Genomic DNA, 14,548 nt, shown 5'->3' with positions numbered 1-14,548 from the left:
ATCTCACACACCCTGGAATGTGAAGGGGGTGGCAGATATGGGGAGAGCCCCAGGAGCCTGGCCCTTTCTGGATTTCCGGTGACATATGTCACCCACCATCCCTGGCAGCCGCAGAAGTCCAGGTTGATTAGGACCACTCAGGAATATACGCACTTTTTGACAGTCATGAGGTCAAGACATGGGAGCAAGAGATAGCTTTAAGGTCCAGTATTTAAAAAGTCAAATTAGTAAAATTTATGTTACCTGTATTTTGCCAGATTTGTTTTTCAATTCAAATTTTTAAAAAGTCAGACATTTGTTTAAGGGCTAAATGGCTCAGTCTCTCATCTGGTGAACGCTCTAAGAAGCAGGATCTTTCAGCCCTTGGTGGGAGCCACTAGGGGTTCTAAGGCATTCTTTCTGATGAGCGCAAGGCCAGAGAAAGGACTCCTCATTTGGGGATATATAACTTAAAAAGCAAGCCCCCCAGGAAGGATCAATTAGGAGTATGGCATTAACAGATACACACCGCTATATATAAAATAGATAAACAACAAGGATTTAATGTACAGCACAGGAAACTATATTCAATACCTTGTAATAACCTATAATGGAAAAGAATCTTAAGATATATATATATATATATATATATATATATATATATATCTGAATCACTTTACTATATACCTGCAACTAACACAATATTATAAATCAACTATAGTTCAGTTAAAAAAAATAGGAATTAGAATAGTACCTACCTCATCATTTCTATTGCATGCAATAAATAAATTAACATATGTAAAAAAGCCTCCCAAGTTATAAATCTTATTAAAAGATTCTCTAACTTAGGGATAGAACATTATTCTTAAGATGCAGAGAAAAATCATACTTCAGAAAAACATTTACTATAAGAAACAGAAGAAACCTTTAGAAAGCATTTGCTTCATGCTCTCAAGAATATACAAGAAAATATGAAGAAATGGAAGGTGGGGTTTAAAATCTGACTTAGATGCTTTCTAAGATATAAACTGAGTTGATAAGCAGCAAGCTGGAAGAAGGAAAAAATTGTAACATCTAAAAATGTAATAGATACACTGCTTTAGACAGGGCAAAACAGAACTGACACGAAGAGAAAAATAATTCAGGAATGTAGAGGACAAATTTGAGAAGCCATACCAGAGAGCAGAGGAAAAGGACAAAGAGAAAAGCAGACTCAGAAAGAGAAGTGAAGTTGTTTACATGGGACAGGGATGGTGGGTAAGAGGTATAGTGACAGAAGACAGGAAGTGAAGACTGTCTTCTCAAAATAAAAGCAGACTCTGTGGAACACATCGAATAATCAAAGGTATACTACACAATTTTTTAAATTTAAAAATAACCTGGTCAGTGGATTAAAAATGCTTATACACAAAATTAATCAAAAGAGGTAGTTGCAAAGACATAGATAGCACTGTGAATTTTTTAAATTTTCAGTTTAAGAAAAAATCCTGACAGGATCCAGTAAAACAATCAAATAGGTTACTTTTGAAGAAATAATATTACCTTCATTTCTCTCTCAGAGTCCTAACAGCCAGAAAACAGAGGAACATCTTACAAAAGTTTTAAGATGAAAATGTTTAAAAAGTGGAGTTGTGATGCATAATTCACGACTCATGGATGAAAAATAAGGATTGCATTCTTAAATATCTGAAGTTTCAGAAACACTACTATCCACATTCCAAAGCTAAAACTATTAGAAGAAAGAAGACCTGCCACTGACCAAGAAAGGAATGGAAACAAAGAACTAAAGCAATGAGGAGAGGATCATTTAGAGACAAATGGCAACCAAAGAAAAGAGAATCTAAATGGTATTTTTAGATTTGTAAGCAATCGTTTAATTCAAACTTAAAAAACAGTCATTTTCAAAGGAGAAAGTATATAATAGAATAATAGTAACTTAATAAAAAAGCCCACCCCCTTGGCCATGTGCTAAAAGAAGTTCTAGAAGGAGGAAAGATTTAAATATTTTAAAATGAGAGATGTCCACTTATCTCAGGGTACTAAATATATCAATAAATTAATCAATTCAAAAGCAGAATTGACAATAAAAAGTAGGTATAAGCGACACGAATACAGAAGAGTTGAAAACTTCTACAGATTAAATAACCACAGACATAATTAAATGTTAACTATATTAGAAAGCTAATTTAAATGCAAGATAAATAAAAGTTTGATACTTTTGATGCTTATAAACCTCTTGTAAATCAACAAGTAACTAGAATATCTTTATAGTAAAATAGACAAGGCTATGAAGAGCCAATTTAAAAAAAGAAGATGAAGAGGGTGTGGAGAAAAGGGAACCCTCCTACACTGTTGGTGGGAATGTAAGTAAGTTGGTGCGGCCACTATGGAGAACGGTATGTTCTTCAGAAAACTAAAAATAGATTTACCATATGATCCAGCAATCCCACTCCTGGGCATATACCCAGACAAAATTATAATTCAAAAAGATACATGCACCCCTATGTTCATGGCAGCACTATTCATAATAGCTAAGACACAGAAGCAACCTAAGTGTCCATCGACAGATGAATGGATAAAGAAGATGCAGTACATATATACAATGGAATATTACTCAGCCATAAAAAAAGAACAAAATAATGCCATTTGCAGCAATATGGATGCAGCTAGAGAGTCTCATACTAAATGAAGTAAATCAGAAAGAGAAAGATAAATACCATATATCACTTATATGTGGAATCTAAAATATGGCACAAATGAACCTATCTACAAAACAGAAACAGAATCATAGACATGAAGAACAGACTTGTGGTTGCCACGGGTGGGGGTGGGGAGAGGGATGAGCTGGGAATTTGGGGTTGCTAGATGCAAACTATTACATTTAGAATGGATAAACAACAGGGTCCTACTGTATAGCGCAGGGAACTATCAATATATCCAATCTAGTGGGACAAACTATAATGGAAAAGATATTAAAAAAATAATGTCTAGGGCTTCCCTGGTGGCGCAGTGGTTGAGAGTCCGCCTGCCGATGCAGGGGACACGGGTTCGTGCCCCGGTCTGGGGGGATCCCACATGCCGCGGAGCGGCTGGGCCCGTGAGCCATGGCCGCTGAGCCTGCGCGTCCGGAGCCTGTCCTCCGCGACGGGAGAGGCCACAACAGTGAGAGGCCCGCGTAACGCATAAAAAAAAAAAAAAAAAAAAAAAAAAAAAAAAAAATAATGTCTATATGTGTAAAACTGAGTCACTTTACTGAATAGCAGAGATTGGCACAACTTTATAAATCAACTATACTTCAATTTTAAAAAAAATTTTAAACAATAAAATATTTAAAAGAAGATGTAAATGGTCAACAAACATCTTAAAAATTAAACACAATGGTGAACAAATAAACACATATTAAGACAACAGTGAAATACTATTCTTGAGTATGAAATTTTAAAAAGTGAAAAGAAACTCTAATGCACAGAACTGGCAAGAATTTGAGACAATGGTCACTCTCATATACTGCTTACAAAAGAATAAATTGGAACAACTATTGTTGTTGGACAAGTCATAGCAACATTTTAACATTTTCACATACTCTTTGATCAAGCCCCTCCACTTCTAGGAATTTATCTGAATAATCAAGATTGTGTGTAAGGCTATAAATTTGTTCATATTAGAATACACATCAAAATCAAAAATAATAAACAACTGAAGTGACCAAAGGGAAGAATAAATAAATTACAGTATGTGCATACGTTCAAACACCATGCTCTAAAAATTATGTTGCAGAAGAATACTAATGACATTAAGAAAAGCTCAGATGTTGTTTAAAAAAAGTTACTAATCCATACCAAAATATGCATAGCAAAATTACTAGATATGTGCATATAAAATTACTGAAAATATGAACGCTAGCATTTTTTTCAACGTTGAAATGACAGGTGGTTTTCCTTTTCAGTGTGTTCATCTAAAAACATACAATAGCATCTCTGCAGTAATGCTCCCTACAATAATATGAGTTGGGATATAACATGACTGACTTTTGGTGTCTGCCTTTTACTGAACCCCAGTTCTCAAGAGAGACAAATCAAGTTCTACTGCAGGGAGAAAGGGTCACAGGGAATGGAAAGAAAGGTCATTAATGGAAATAGCAGGCGAACCTCTCTAGGAAAGCAGAGAAGTGGAAGTGGGATTCCCACAACTCTGGTGGACTTGTAGTCCAGTCCTTCCAGACGGGCCAGTGAAAGAGCACCAACTCAGCAGGACCTTCAAAGAACAGTGGCTTCTATCCAGAGAGTCCCAGCCAGCCACAGGATCCTGAATCATCACCATGGATATTAAAGCCAAAATGGACACTGCCACTAAAAGATGGCAAACCATAAGCGAGACCTAGATAATTCCCATGGAGGGACCCTGGAATTCCAAGCCAGAGAGTTACACACACTTGCTCTGGCCATGTCATTAATGTCACAATAATCCAATCTCTCATGTCTAATGACTGAATATTTGGGAGCTCACTTATAACATTATGGCAGGATTTTATTTGGTGTCTTTTATAATCAAAAATGAAATTAATATTATTTAATAACACATATTAAATTAATATTTAAGAAAAAAAAATCCAACCACTTGGAAATTTACAAGTACTCTCCTAAAAGACAGGCTGAAAGCTAGGCCTCTTGCACCAAACAGACAAGCTGTGAATGCAAAGGAAAAGTTCTTGAAGGAAGTTAAAACTGCTACTCTGGGGGTGGGGGAGACTACTTTCCTAAAGAACTATGGACGTAAAACTAAAATGTTCTAATGTAATTATAAATAAGTTAGAATATATTTTTAAAAACCAGAACACTATGTATCCAAATTTATAGAACAGGTGCAAAGCTGCATTCAAAGGAAAATGCATAGTATTAAATATTGTTGTTATAAAGAAAAAGGGAAAAATCGATAAATGAAGCATTCACTTCAAAACGTTGGAAAAAAAGGAATGATATTTTAAGATTAAAAAAACACAAAGGAAAAAAAAAACAAACCAAAAAAAAAAAACACATAAAGGAAATAAAACACGGACATACATCAGAAGTGAGAAATAAAATCCAAGAGCTGTTTGTTTGAAAAACAAACAAACCAATGACGCATATTGACAAAGTTTACTAGAAAGAGAAACAATCCATTGTGATGGGGTTATATTTTGAGAATTGCTAGTATATTTTTCTCTTTTGTCTTTCTGACTTTGACATGACTTTTCCCTAGTTATTTTGAAACATTCTTTGGAGGAGTATAAAGAGATAAAGGCTTTTTCCTAAAAGAATGCAAAGAGAAAGAATAAGGTGATACTCAGCTTTGGACAAGCGAAATAGGATTTGCTACAGCCCCAAGAAAAGATTCTCTAAATTCCTCCCATTATGCCTCTTTAGCACATTAACTACCTTACCTGCAAGACTCAGCTCCTGGAGCTTTCCCAATTTTTTTTTTTATTTAATCCCAGTCCCCACTATGCACCCTTAAGGCTCAGGTTTGAGTCAGGACAAAAAAAAAGAAACTATGATGCAGGGGAAGCCTGCACATTTCCAGCCTAGAGCAAAGATGGAAAGAGGAGAAAGAAAGGAAAGAGAGAGCTTTGGCTTGGAGAAAGGTGAGGGTAACAACAAGGGTAGATGGGGCTTTGTCTCCTCCCCCAGTTAGGACTCTAGAAAAAGATCACTTCTTGGGCAGTGTTCCACCGCGAAACTAACTTAACACAGGGTCACATCCACTTTGTGGGGCAAATAGAGGGAGGTCCTGATACTTAAGTTTCCTGAACCAGCCTTGGTCCGTGTGTTTAGATAGGGCCCCAAAATAGTGGGCAGACTGGCTGGAACTAGCCAGCTAGAGCTGGGTGAGGTAGCATTGTAGCAAATGTTGCAGAGGACAACTCAGGATGGAACTAAAAGAGAATCTTCAGCGGATCCCTGACATGTAGCATTAATGGGAGCTCAGGTGAGACCAAGACAGTGGAGAGTACCAGCAGGTGGAAGGCCTAAGGGAGAAGAATGAGCCACAAACGGCAGCTTCCATCGCTGGCTATCACCACCCAGCAGACGGGAATTGGACAACATCCCCTTGGAGAGCAGAGGGTCAAAGGATACTATGATCATGAACCCCACCACTTAACTCTACCACCGCACCTCAGCCCCTCTCCCCCTTAGATCTGGGTATCATCTGAAAGTCAGAAAAGATGGTGGAAACAATCTGAAAGAGTGAGTATTTGCTCCCAGAGAGAATAAACATACCAGAAAGAGTTGTTTAAGTTGGCACATCTGACTAAGCTTTAACCTGGACACACACACACACACACACACACACACACACACACACACACGCTCTATCTTGCCCAGCACCTGTGGAAGACTACACAGCAGGGAGATTAAGAGTGTGGGATTCTGGATCCACATGGCCTGGGTCTGACTCCTGGGTCCACAGTTTGTCAACTCCGTGACTTCGGGCAGTTGACTCCATCTGCCTGTGCCTATTTCCTCATCGGTAAAGTGAGGATCTTAAGAGTTTCTCTTAGTATTTTTTGAAGATTAAGCGAGCTAATAAATGTAAAGGACTTAGACCAGTGTCCACAATAAGCATTCAGTAAGTGCTGCCTATCCTTATTGGTTTTAGACTTATACCTTCTACCTACAGCTGGGGCTCTTGGAAGAAGATCAGACCAGCTACAGAAAAATCAAAATTATAATTTCTCTACACAACCGAGTGGTATGGATTAAAATTTGTACCCCTGCCACATAAATAATCAATCATAAATGATAAAGGGGATATAAAGTAGATCAAAAGACAAGTTTTGAAAAATACAACAGAATGATACAAAATTAAAAACCTTAAGAAAATGGACCACATTCCGAAAAAAATATGAATTACCTGTATTAGCTCAAGAAGTATGCCAAGTAGAAAGAAGTACGCCCAGAGAAGCTGAAAAATTCATTCAAGAATTACCTCCAAAAAGGCCTATGACCAGATAATTTAATTAGTACATTCTTTCTAAGTCTTCCCAAGGGACAACACCAGAATGTATAACAGTACCAGGACTTGGAAAAAGATGCAAAGCTCCCCAATTCATTGGAAAGCTACTACCTATAATACACAACCCTGCATAAAGTAAAAGTACAGGCTAATATTTTTCTCTAAAGCTTTGTTACCCCAGGATCTCTCAGTGCCCCTGATACGCTGTGAGATTCCAGTAGGAGGCTGCAGAAGGCAATGTCGTGCTGTACTTCAAGATTCCTTCTGGGGTCCCCCAAACCCTTCTGATGGTCATGCAGGAACTACACCAGAGCCTTAAGTCATGCAGTCAGAAAATTAAGATGGTCTAAGATCCAAGAATACACAGAAAGATACATAGGGGAAAAGGGATTCACAAGACATAGAGGAAAAGAGTATACAAAATGGGAAAAACAGGGACTTCCCTGGTGGCGCAGTGGTTAAGAATCCACCTGCCAATGCAGGGGACGTGGGTTCAAGCCCCGATTCGGTAAGATCCCACATGCCGCACAGCAACTAAGCCCGTGCGCCACAACTACTGAGCCTGTGCTCTAGAGCCCATGAGCCACAACTACTGAAGCCCGCGCGCCTAGAGCCCATGCTCTGCAAGGGGAGAAGCCACCGCAATGAGAAGCCTGCACACTGCAACAAAGAGTAGCCCCCGCTCACCGCAACAAGAGAAAGCCCGCGGGCAGCAACGAAGACCCAATGCAGCAAAAAAGAAATAAATAAGTTTATTAAAAGAAGCAAAAATAGTAGCAAGGCTCAGGCTCAAAGCAGTAGATCCTGCTGGTGAAAATGTAAACTGATTCAACCCATCCAGGAAGCAACTGGCCAAATGTATTCAGTACCTAAAATGTACATACTCTTTGATCTAATCATTCAACTTCTATCAATCCACCTCGGAGAACTGAAAATGCAGACAGATTTACATACAAGGATATACTTCATAGAATTATTAATAGTAAACAAAACAAAACAGGAAATAATCTAAGTGTCCAAAAATTAAAAGTTATATAGATTATGGCACATTCATACAATGAATTAAGCAACAATTAAAAGCAATGTTTTGCAAAAAAAACATTGTAATAACACATATGTGTCTGATTTTTTAGGGAAAAAAAGGCAGAACAAAATACAATGTACAGTCTTAAGTATATTTCACAAATACATGTACATGGGGTAAACTCCTGTAAGAATATAAACCAAAACCTTAATATGATCTCTGGGTGGTGGGACTCCGAGTGAATATTTTTAAATCCATTTCTCATATCATCTAACTTTCTGCACTAAGAATGGATTACTTTTACGACAGGTTAAAAAGAAAAGATAAAACCCAAATAATTATTGCACATGGATAAATACTCCTAGGAGTGACGAAGAAAAGATCTGTCTCCATTCAGTAAGGACAAAAACATTCTCAACACTGAGCACAGAATTCCACGCTCCCAAACGTGAATCTTACACCAGTGCACTTGAAAGCATAAAGACACAAAGCAAACTAACCAAACCTCTCGAGAGACAGGCTGAGCTGCTTCTCGAGGTTTCCAGCACACCATTATCGCGAGGGGAACTCAGCACCCATTTTTTTCAAAGTGCAGCTGCTTTCGCATCTCCCTTGGTTCGAAGAACATCCACATCGAGGGACAGGCTTTACAGGGGAGGTTGAGGGAGTGTGAGAGTTACACGCGCGCGTAGGCACACACATCTTCTCTCTCTCTCTCAAATCCACTCAATCGTGTGGTCCCAACCAGACAACTCGAAGCGAGCCCCTTGGTGCAGCCGCGCCCCATCCCCGAGCCGCGGCCACGGAGCCCCCTCCTTCCGGCCGCCCGGCGCTGCGGGTACCTGTTCGTGGTGCGCGGGGGCCGGGTCGGCGGGCTCCCGGGCGTCCTCGGCGCGGCGCGGGTGCCGTGGATGGCCTCCCTGCTTTCCTCCACCAAGAACCTGCACAACCGGGAAGCAAACTAAGTTGGGGAGCAGTTGGCTGGCAGGCTCGGCCTCGCGGTCGCACCCCAGCGGCCGGGACATCCTCGCGCGCCCTGGCTCCCGGCGCAGCTCCCAAACCCCGGAGTTTGCGAAGAGGCTCGGGGCGGGAAGAAAGGGAAAGCGCGGACCCGCCGGGAGAGCCCGAGTGACCGACGGGAAACCCGACGGCAGGTCCGGTGCCGCAGCTCCCTCTCCGCCCTGACCGGTCCCCCGGGGCCCCAGCCGGTGCCTGGCCGCGGCTAGCGTCGCCCCTCCGATACCCGCCACTCACCCAGGCCGCCTCCCGGACGCCCCCGTCCCGCCCCACCTTCAGGCCGCCGCTGCCCGTCGGCTCGTCGTCGCAGCGGCTGAAAGTCCGCGCGCCCGAGAGGAACGGGGGCAGGGGGCGGCCGGGGCCCCCCCGGGACGCGCGGAGGGGCGGCCGGAGCGCGGCGGTGGGTTACCTGGGGCGGGCGGGCGCGTCGGTCGAGCACAAGAGCAGGCGCAGCAGCAGCAGCAGCAGGAGGCTGGCGAGCAGGGCGAGCAGCGCGCCTCCCGGCCGCATCCTGAGCCACGGGCGCAGCCGCAGCCGCCGCCGCCGCCCCGGCGAAGCGCAGCCCGGGCGGCCCCGACTCGCGGCTCCCGCCGCCGCCGCTGCCGCCGCCGCAGCCACGCACACCTCCAGCGTTCAAGGCGGCGGGGAGGGGCGGCGGCGGCGCGCGCCCCCGGCCCGGCCCGGCCCGCCCGCTCGCTCTCAGCAGGCAGAGGTAGGCGCCGCGGCCCGGCTCTCTCCCCCGACTCCCGCCCAGCCCCGGATCGCTGTAGCAGCCCGGCTGGCGGTGGCGAGGCGCCCAGCTCGCCTCCTCTCCTCCCGGAGGCGCTCGGCGCTGCTGCGGGATCTGGTCGTCGTCGTCGTCGTCGTCGTCGTCGCCGCCGCCGCCGCCGCCGCCGCCGCCGCCGCCGCGCGGGGTCACCTGAAGGTTGGGGCTCGGGCGCTGGACGCCGTGCTGCTTGGGCTCCAACTTTCCTGCGCCCTCACCTGCCCCTGGGCGGCCGCGCGCTCTTCCCCGAAGCCCACGCAGCCCACCCAAGCTGGCCACACCTGGCTCTGCGCCCCTGCGGAGGAGAGCGAGGGCTCGGAGAGGCGTAAGAACAGGGAGGGAAGGGCCCACTTCCAAAACTTTGAAAACGGAGTAGTCGCTCTGCTGGATCGTCCTACGCGCAGAGGCTGCAAGGGACTTCCAAGCACTTCCCCTTGCCTGAAGGCAGATTCAGAGGGACGGCGAATGGATTTCCAGGGCCCAGGCCGTCCCTAGGGGTCGGGCAAACTACCGCCCGCAGGCCGAACTCGTCCCCTGCCCGTTTCTGTGAAGAGCTTCCTTGGACCAACTGCCTGCCCCATTCCTCTGTGTTATCAATGGCCGCGTGTGGCTGTATTTATTGATCTAGGGCCGCTTTTGCGCTGCAAGGACAGAATTGAGTCGTGGTCCCAAAGATCAGACGGCCGGAAATGTTGACTCTCCGGCCCTTTCCAGAACAAGTTGTCAGACCCCTGCTCTAATTCATATTGGGCTGGATCATGTTGGTTAGCATCTCATTGATTAGTTAGTATCTCATGCATTATACTAGAGGAGAGTGATCCCAAGACAGCGTGATATAGTCTGGCTTCCCAGCTATTTATCTGGGCGTGGGCCTCTCCTCTTTCGGCCCTAAGCTATTCTGTCTGCGCATGGCCCCAGGGCTCACTGTGCAACCTCCCTGGGTTTTGCCCCTGCCTCTGAACCCTGGAGGAACATCCATAAACCCTAAACTCCACGGTGGTTATCTGGGGGCTCACTGGACTATTCCATCTGCTTTTGTATATATTTTTCCAAAAGCAACCCTTGGACTCTACCACCTTGTGAAGACCTTGGTAAAGGTGCTTTCAAAGGTTTTAGTGTCCTTAGTAACAAAAATATATTTCAACTGAACTCTCCTAGATGCATAAGGTCTTAACCTGAAAAACCAATGTGAGAGCCTTTGAGAAGCCAGCAGCCCAGACAGCTCAATAAAGCTGTCGCCAGTGATTTCCTCTCAGAAGAAATCACAGCATATATCAAGAAGAGACAAGCAAGGCTGCCTAGTTCCTTTCTACGAATTCTGCATTTACTCCAGTTTAAAATACTTGGGTGAAAATGCACCAGAACTTTGCACATAGCAGTTGATCAATAAATGTTTGGTCAATGAATAAAACGCCTCAGAATTAATGCTCTTAAAGAGAAAAAGAAAACAAACCTGAAAATAAACGTGACTAGGAGTAGGATTTCCTTCCATAGCTCACTATTCCTATTAAAATATGTATTAATCGATAAATGAAAAGTTGCTACTTTTCCTTAAGACGACATTTTTAGGGATCCAGCCGCTTATCTGAGGATGGGTATGATAAAGTAGTGCTATCTTCAGCTGGTGCTAAAATAATAAAGTAATCCAATTCTATGTGTTTGAAAGTATAAGCAGTATTAGATAAGTGGGATAGGACACAATTATCTTGAAAATGGAAAAGTTGTCTGGATTTGGAAGATAGTCTGAATTTGCTTTCTCTTAGAGCTGAAGAACTGTGCAGACAACTCACGCTGAAGATGGTTTCCAGAAAAAAAGTAAAGGGCATTATTGTATCAGCCAGGAAGCTGCAATTTCACCTAATTTACCAAAGTTTAATATTTTCAGCACAACTGGGCTCAAGGCAACAGCAGAAGAGTCAGCCTTGCACTGGGCTCCCTAAACACCCTTTCTGCAAATGAAGTTCCTTTTTATCAAGCCAATGGCTATCAGCAGGGGACGCGCAAAAGCCCATTTTAATTGGAAAACCAAGTGTAAATTTGCAATGGGAATTCTGAACCCAGTGTTAAAATTTGACAGTAGGGATCTTTACCACAAGGTTTGTAATTGAAGACGTGGGTTGGTAAAGTAAGAATTATCTTGCTTATCCTTGAGAGATCAAAGAACCTGACGAAAACAGGATTCTTTAAATATTATCAGCCACAGAACCAATACTGGGAAAATGTGCATTTGGTCACTTAACATTCATAGGTTTGACCAGCAGCCCCAAATATCTGAACCCTCAGAAACTCAGGCTGGTGTGCAGAAGCCCCAACTGGTGTGTGAACCTACCTTACTCTCCCAGTTTTCCCAGCATCTGCCTCTCAGTTTGCCTTTGTTATTTTTTTATTTGTCATCAGGAGTGCCTTTACTTTCATCAAATAACTTACCAAAAAAATATTGGAAAGTTTTGATATATAAAAAATGTCCAAGTCATTGAAAATCTTCCTGGACGTTGGGGTTTCTCAACTTTTTGGGTATAAGGTTTTAAATATTTTCAAATGCATGGCTTAGAGGATTCATGAAAAATCCCAAATATCAAGTGTCTACTATATCTACTAGAATACACAAGTGGAAACTTTCAATACAGGGAAAGGAAGGAGTACTGTGAGAAACAGAGAAAACTGATGCATCAAATAATTTTTCATTCATTTGGGTGACATTTTCATCTCCCTGTCTAGAAAGAATGCTTTCTGATGTCTTCAGGCTGCTTGATTGGTTTTAGTAATATTAGAGATTTGTGAGGACTGCAGGACAATGGCACATTCATAAATATTAAACTACTCCTTGGGGGGAGGAAATTCATAAGGATAGCGTAACCAAGGCTACATATTTTCAGTAAATCAGACGATATAAATAAAAGTAGAAATAACTTCAAGAAATCAACAACCTTGTGGGGGGGAGCTACATTTTCAAATATGTTTTGTTACAGACTTTTCCTGTTACTAATTGAATATTTTAAAAATTGAAGAAATTCCATGTATAAAGTCACTTTAAAGATAAGAACACCTAGGATGATACACAAATTCCATTTGGGATATATATATATATATATATATATATATATATATATAACACAATTGGTAGTATAACTAAAATTACAAAACAAAAAAATAAACTTATTATTCACAGTATAAAATAGACGTTAATATATAAAACATCTTAACGTCTAAATCTCCTTTCCCTGAGGTCCACTTAAAAGATCATAAAGGACCAAAAAAGAGAGATGGAAACTCCGCATTTATCCTGAAACTATAAAATGGCCACAATCCCGTTCCACAAGCCCCCAGAATGCCTACTAAAGATAAACTAATTAGACGAGAATACCAAGTTCAAGACTCATCTCCCCTATTTATGACTTAGATGTGTGGAAAAGAAATGGAAAAGTTTTTGAAGGTCCAACTAACACTCAGTTTGGAAGAGCAAAGGCTGGGAGTAGGACCCAGCAAAGGTGAGTAGCCATCAGTGGGAATGGCCAGGGCTACCATGTTAAAAGAAACATGGTGACCAATATTTCTGCTTTTCACTGAATACAGCTTTCTAGCCATTCCATTTAGGAATGATGACCTAGAGATACTGCTAATCTTGAAGAGAGATGCTGCTAAAGAATTTTCCAGCTAACGATTAAAGTCAATTTACTAAAGAAAAATGAGCACCTATTCAATAAACAAATGGCCCTTGATACATTGGTTTTTATACCAAATTAGCCTGTCCCAGACTATCCTGCCTAATTCCAGAGTTTGCAAGACTGGGTAGAACTCCAGTTGTTTCAACAAAATTGGAGGGTGGGTGTTGTGTGTGCTAAGATAATATACCCAAGCCTGCCATATTTCTCTCTTCAACTTCTCTTCCCCACCTCTTCATTCCATACAACCTAGACTATAAGCAGATAAATAATGAAACAAAAATATCCAATAGCAAGTCCTTAATGCAAAACTAAATTTCAACAAGTAGGCAAATAAAAAGGAAGAACTGCCAAAGATTTTCCATTCATAATATTTCTGGCAAGTAGCAGAAAGAAACAGGCTTAACTTATTTCAAAGATGAGTAAGCAGAAAAATAATTATGCAAAAGTTCTGCAAAATATTTGACAAATGGAAAGAAATGTAACCAACAGAAAAGCAAATGAGAAATATATGTTGAAACAAGTCTTACTGCAGGAAACAGCAGAAAATTTAAGCAAGGATCACTTTGTACTCCCCAGGAAACGAAATATAATATAAACACTATGAAAGAAGAATCCAAAGAAGAAAAACTGAAAGACAACATAGCAAGGCAATAGGAAGGAAAGTGAGCTGACGACAGTAAAAATCAAAACACAAAAAACCATTGCAGAATTTAGAACTACCTTTAGAAGACTGAGGAAGAGAATTTAGGTGGCAAAAATCTCAATTAGTGTCACAGAGATTAGGCTGAGGAAAATTGCAGAAAACACAAAGGAAAGGGGCAAGGAAAATATACTGATTAGGAAAACGTGTATCAAAGACAGATATTAGATATATATCATGTAGAGATTAGGGGTTGTTTTTTAAAAGCATAAAAATGAAGTATTAAAACATTTAAGGATATAATAGAAGAAAACTTTACCAAAATAAGGAAACATCTAAATACGCAGATGTTTTGTGTTCTCATTGTCTGAACTCATTATGTGATCTCATGAGGATCCAGAGAAATTTAATAGAGAACAATTAACTTTATGATGTATCCTCTTGCAGAGATTATTTAAAAAGAA

The 14,548-nt window shown here is 41.9% G+C and overlaps 1 protein-coding gene across 2 annotated transcripts in view; it reads right to left on the bottom strand.

Annotated features, from left to right (window-relative positions):
- ST8SIA6 (ST8 alpha-N-acetyl-neuraminide alpha-2,8-sialyltransferase 6) overlaps nucleotides 1–9,650 on the bottom strand; it is a 155,405-nt gene extending 145,755 nt beyond the window's left edge. For both annotated transcript variants that reach the window (XM_032624446.1, XM_032624447.1), the window contains exons 1-2: nucleotides 9,423–9,650; nucleotides 8,839–8,937 (exon numbers count right to left, since the gene is read on the bottom strand). In XM_032624446.1, coding sequence (XP_032480337.1) covers nucleotides 8,839–8,937; nucleotides 9,423–9,523 — 200 coding nt within the window. In that variant the 5' untranslated portion in view covers nucleotides 9,524–9,650. The remainder of the gene's footprint in view (nucleotides 1–8,838; nucleotides 8,938–9,422) is intronic.
- Between the last annotated feature and the right edge of the window lie 4,898 nt (nucleotides 9,651–14,548).

The sequence above is a fragment of the Phocoena sinus genome, chromosome 2 (assembly GCF_008692025.1).
Source record: "Phocoena sinus isolate mPhoSin1 chromosome 2, mPhoSin1.pri, whole genome shotgun sequence".
NCBI classification, from domain to species: Eukaryota; Metazoa; Chordata; class Mammalia; order Artiodactyla; family Phocoenidae; genus Phocoena; species Phocoena sinus.
Note: the sequence above shows the minus strand (reverse complement) of the source record. Positions and strands in the feature narration are given on the sequence as shown.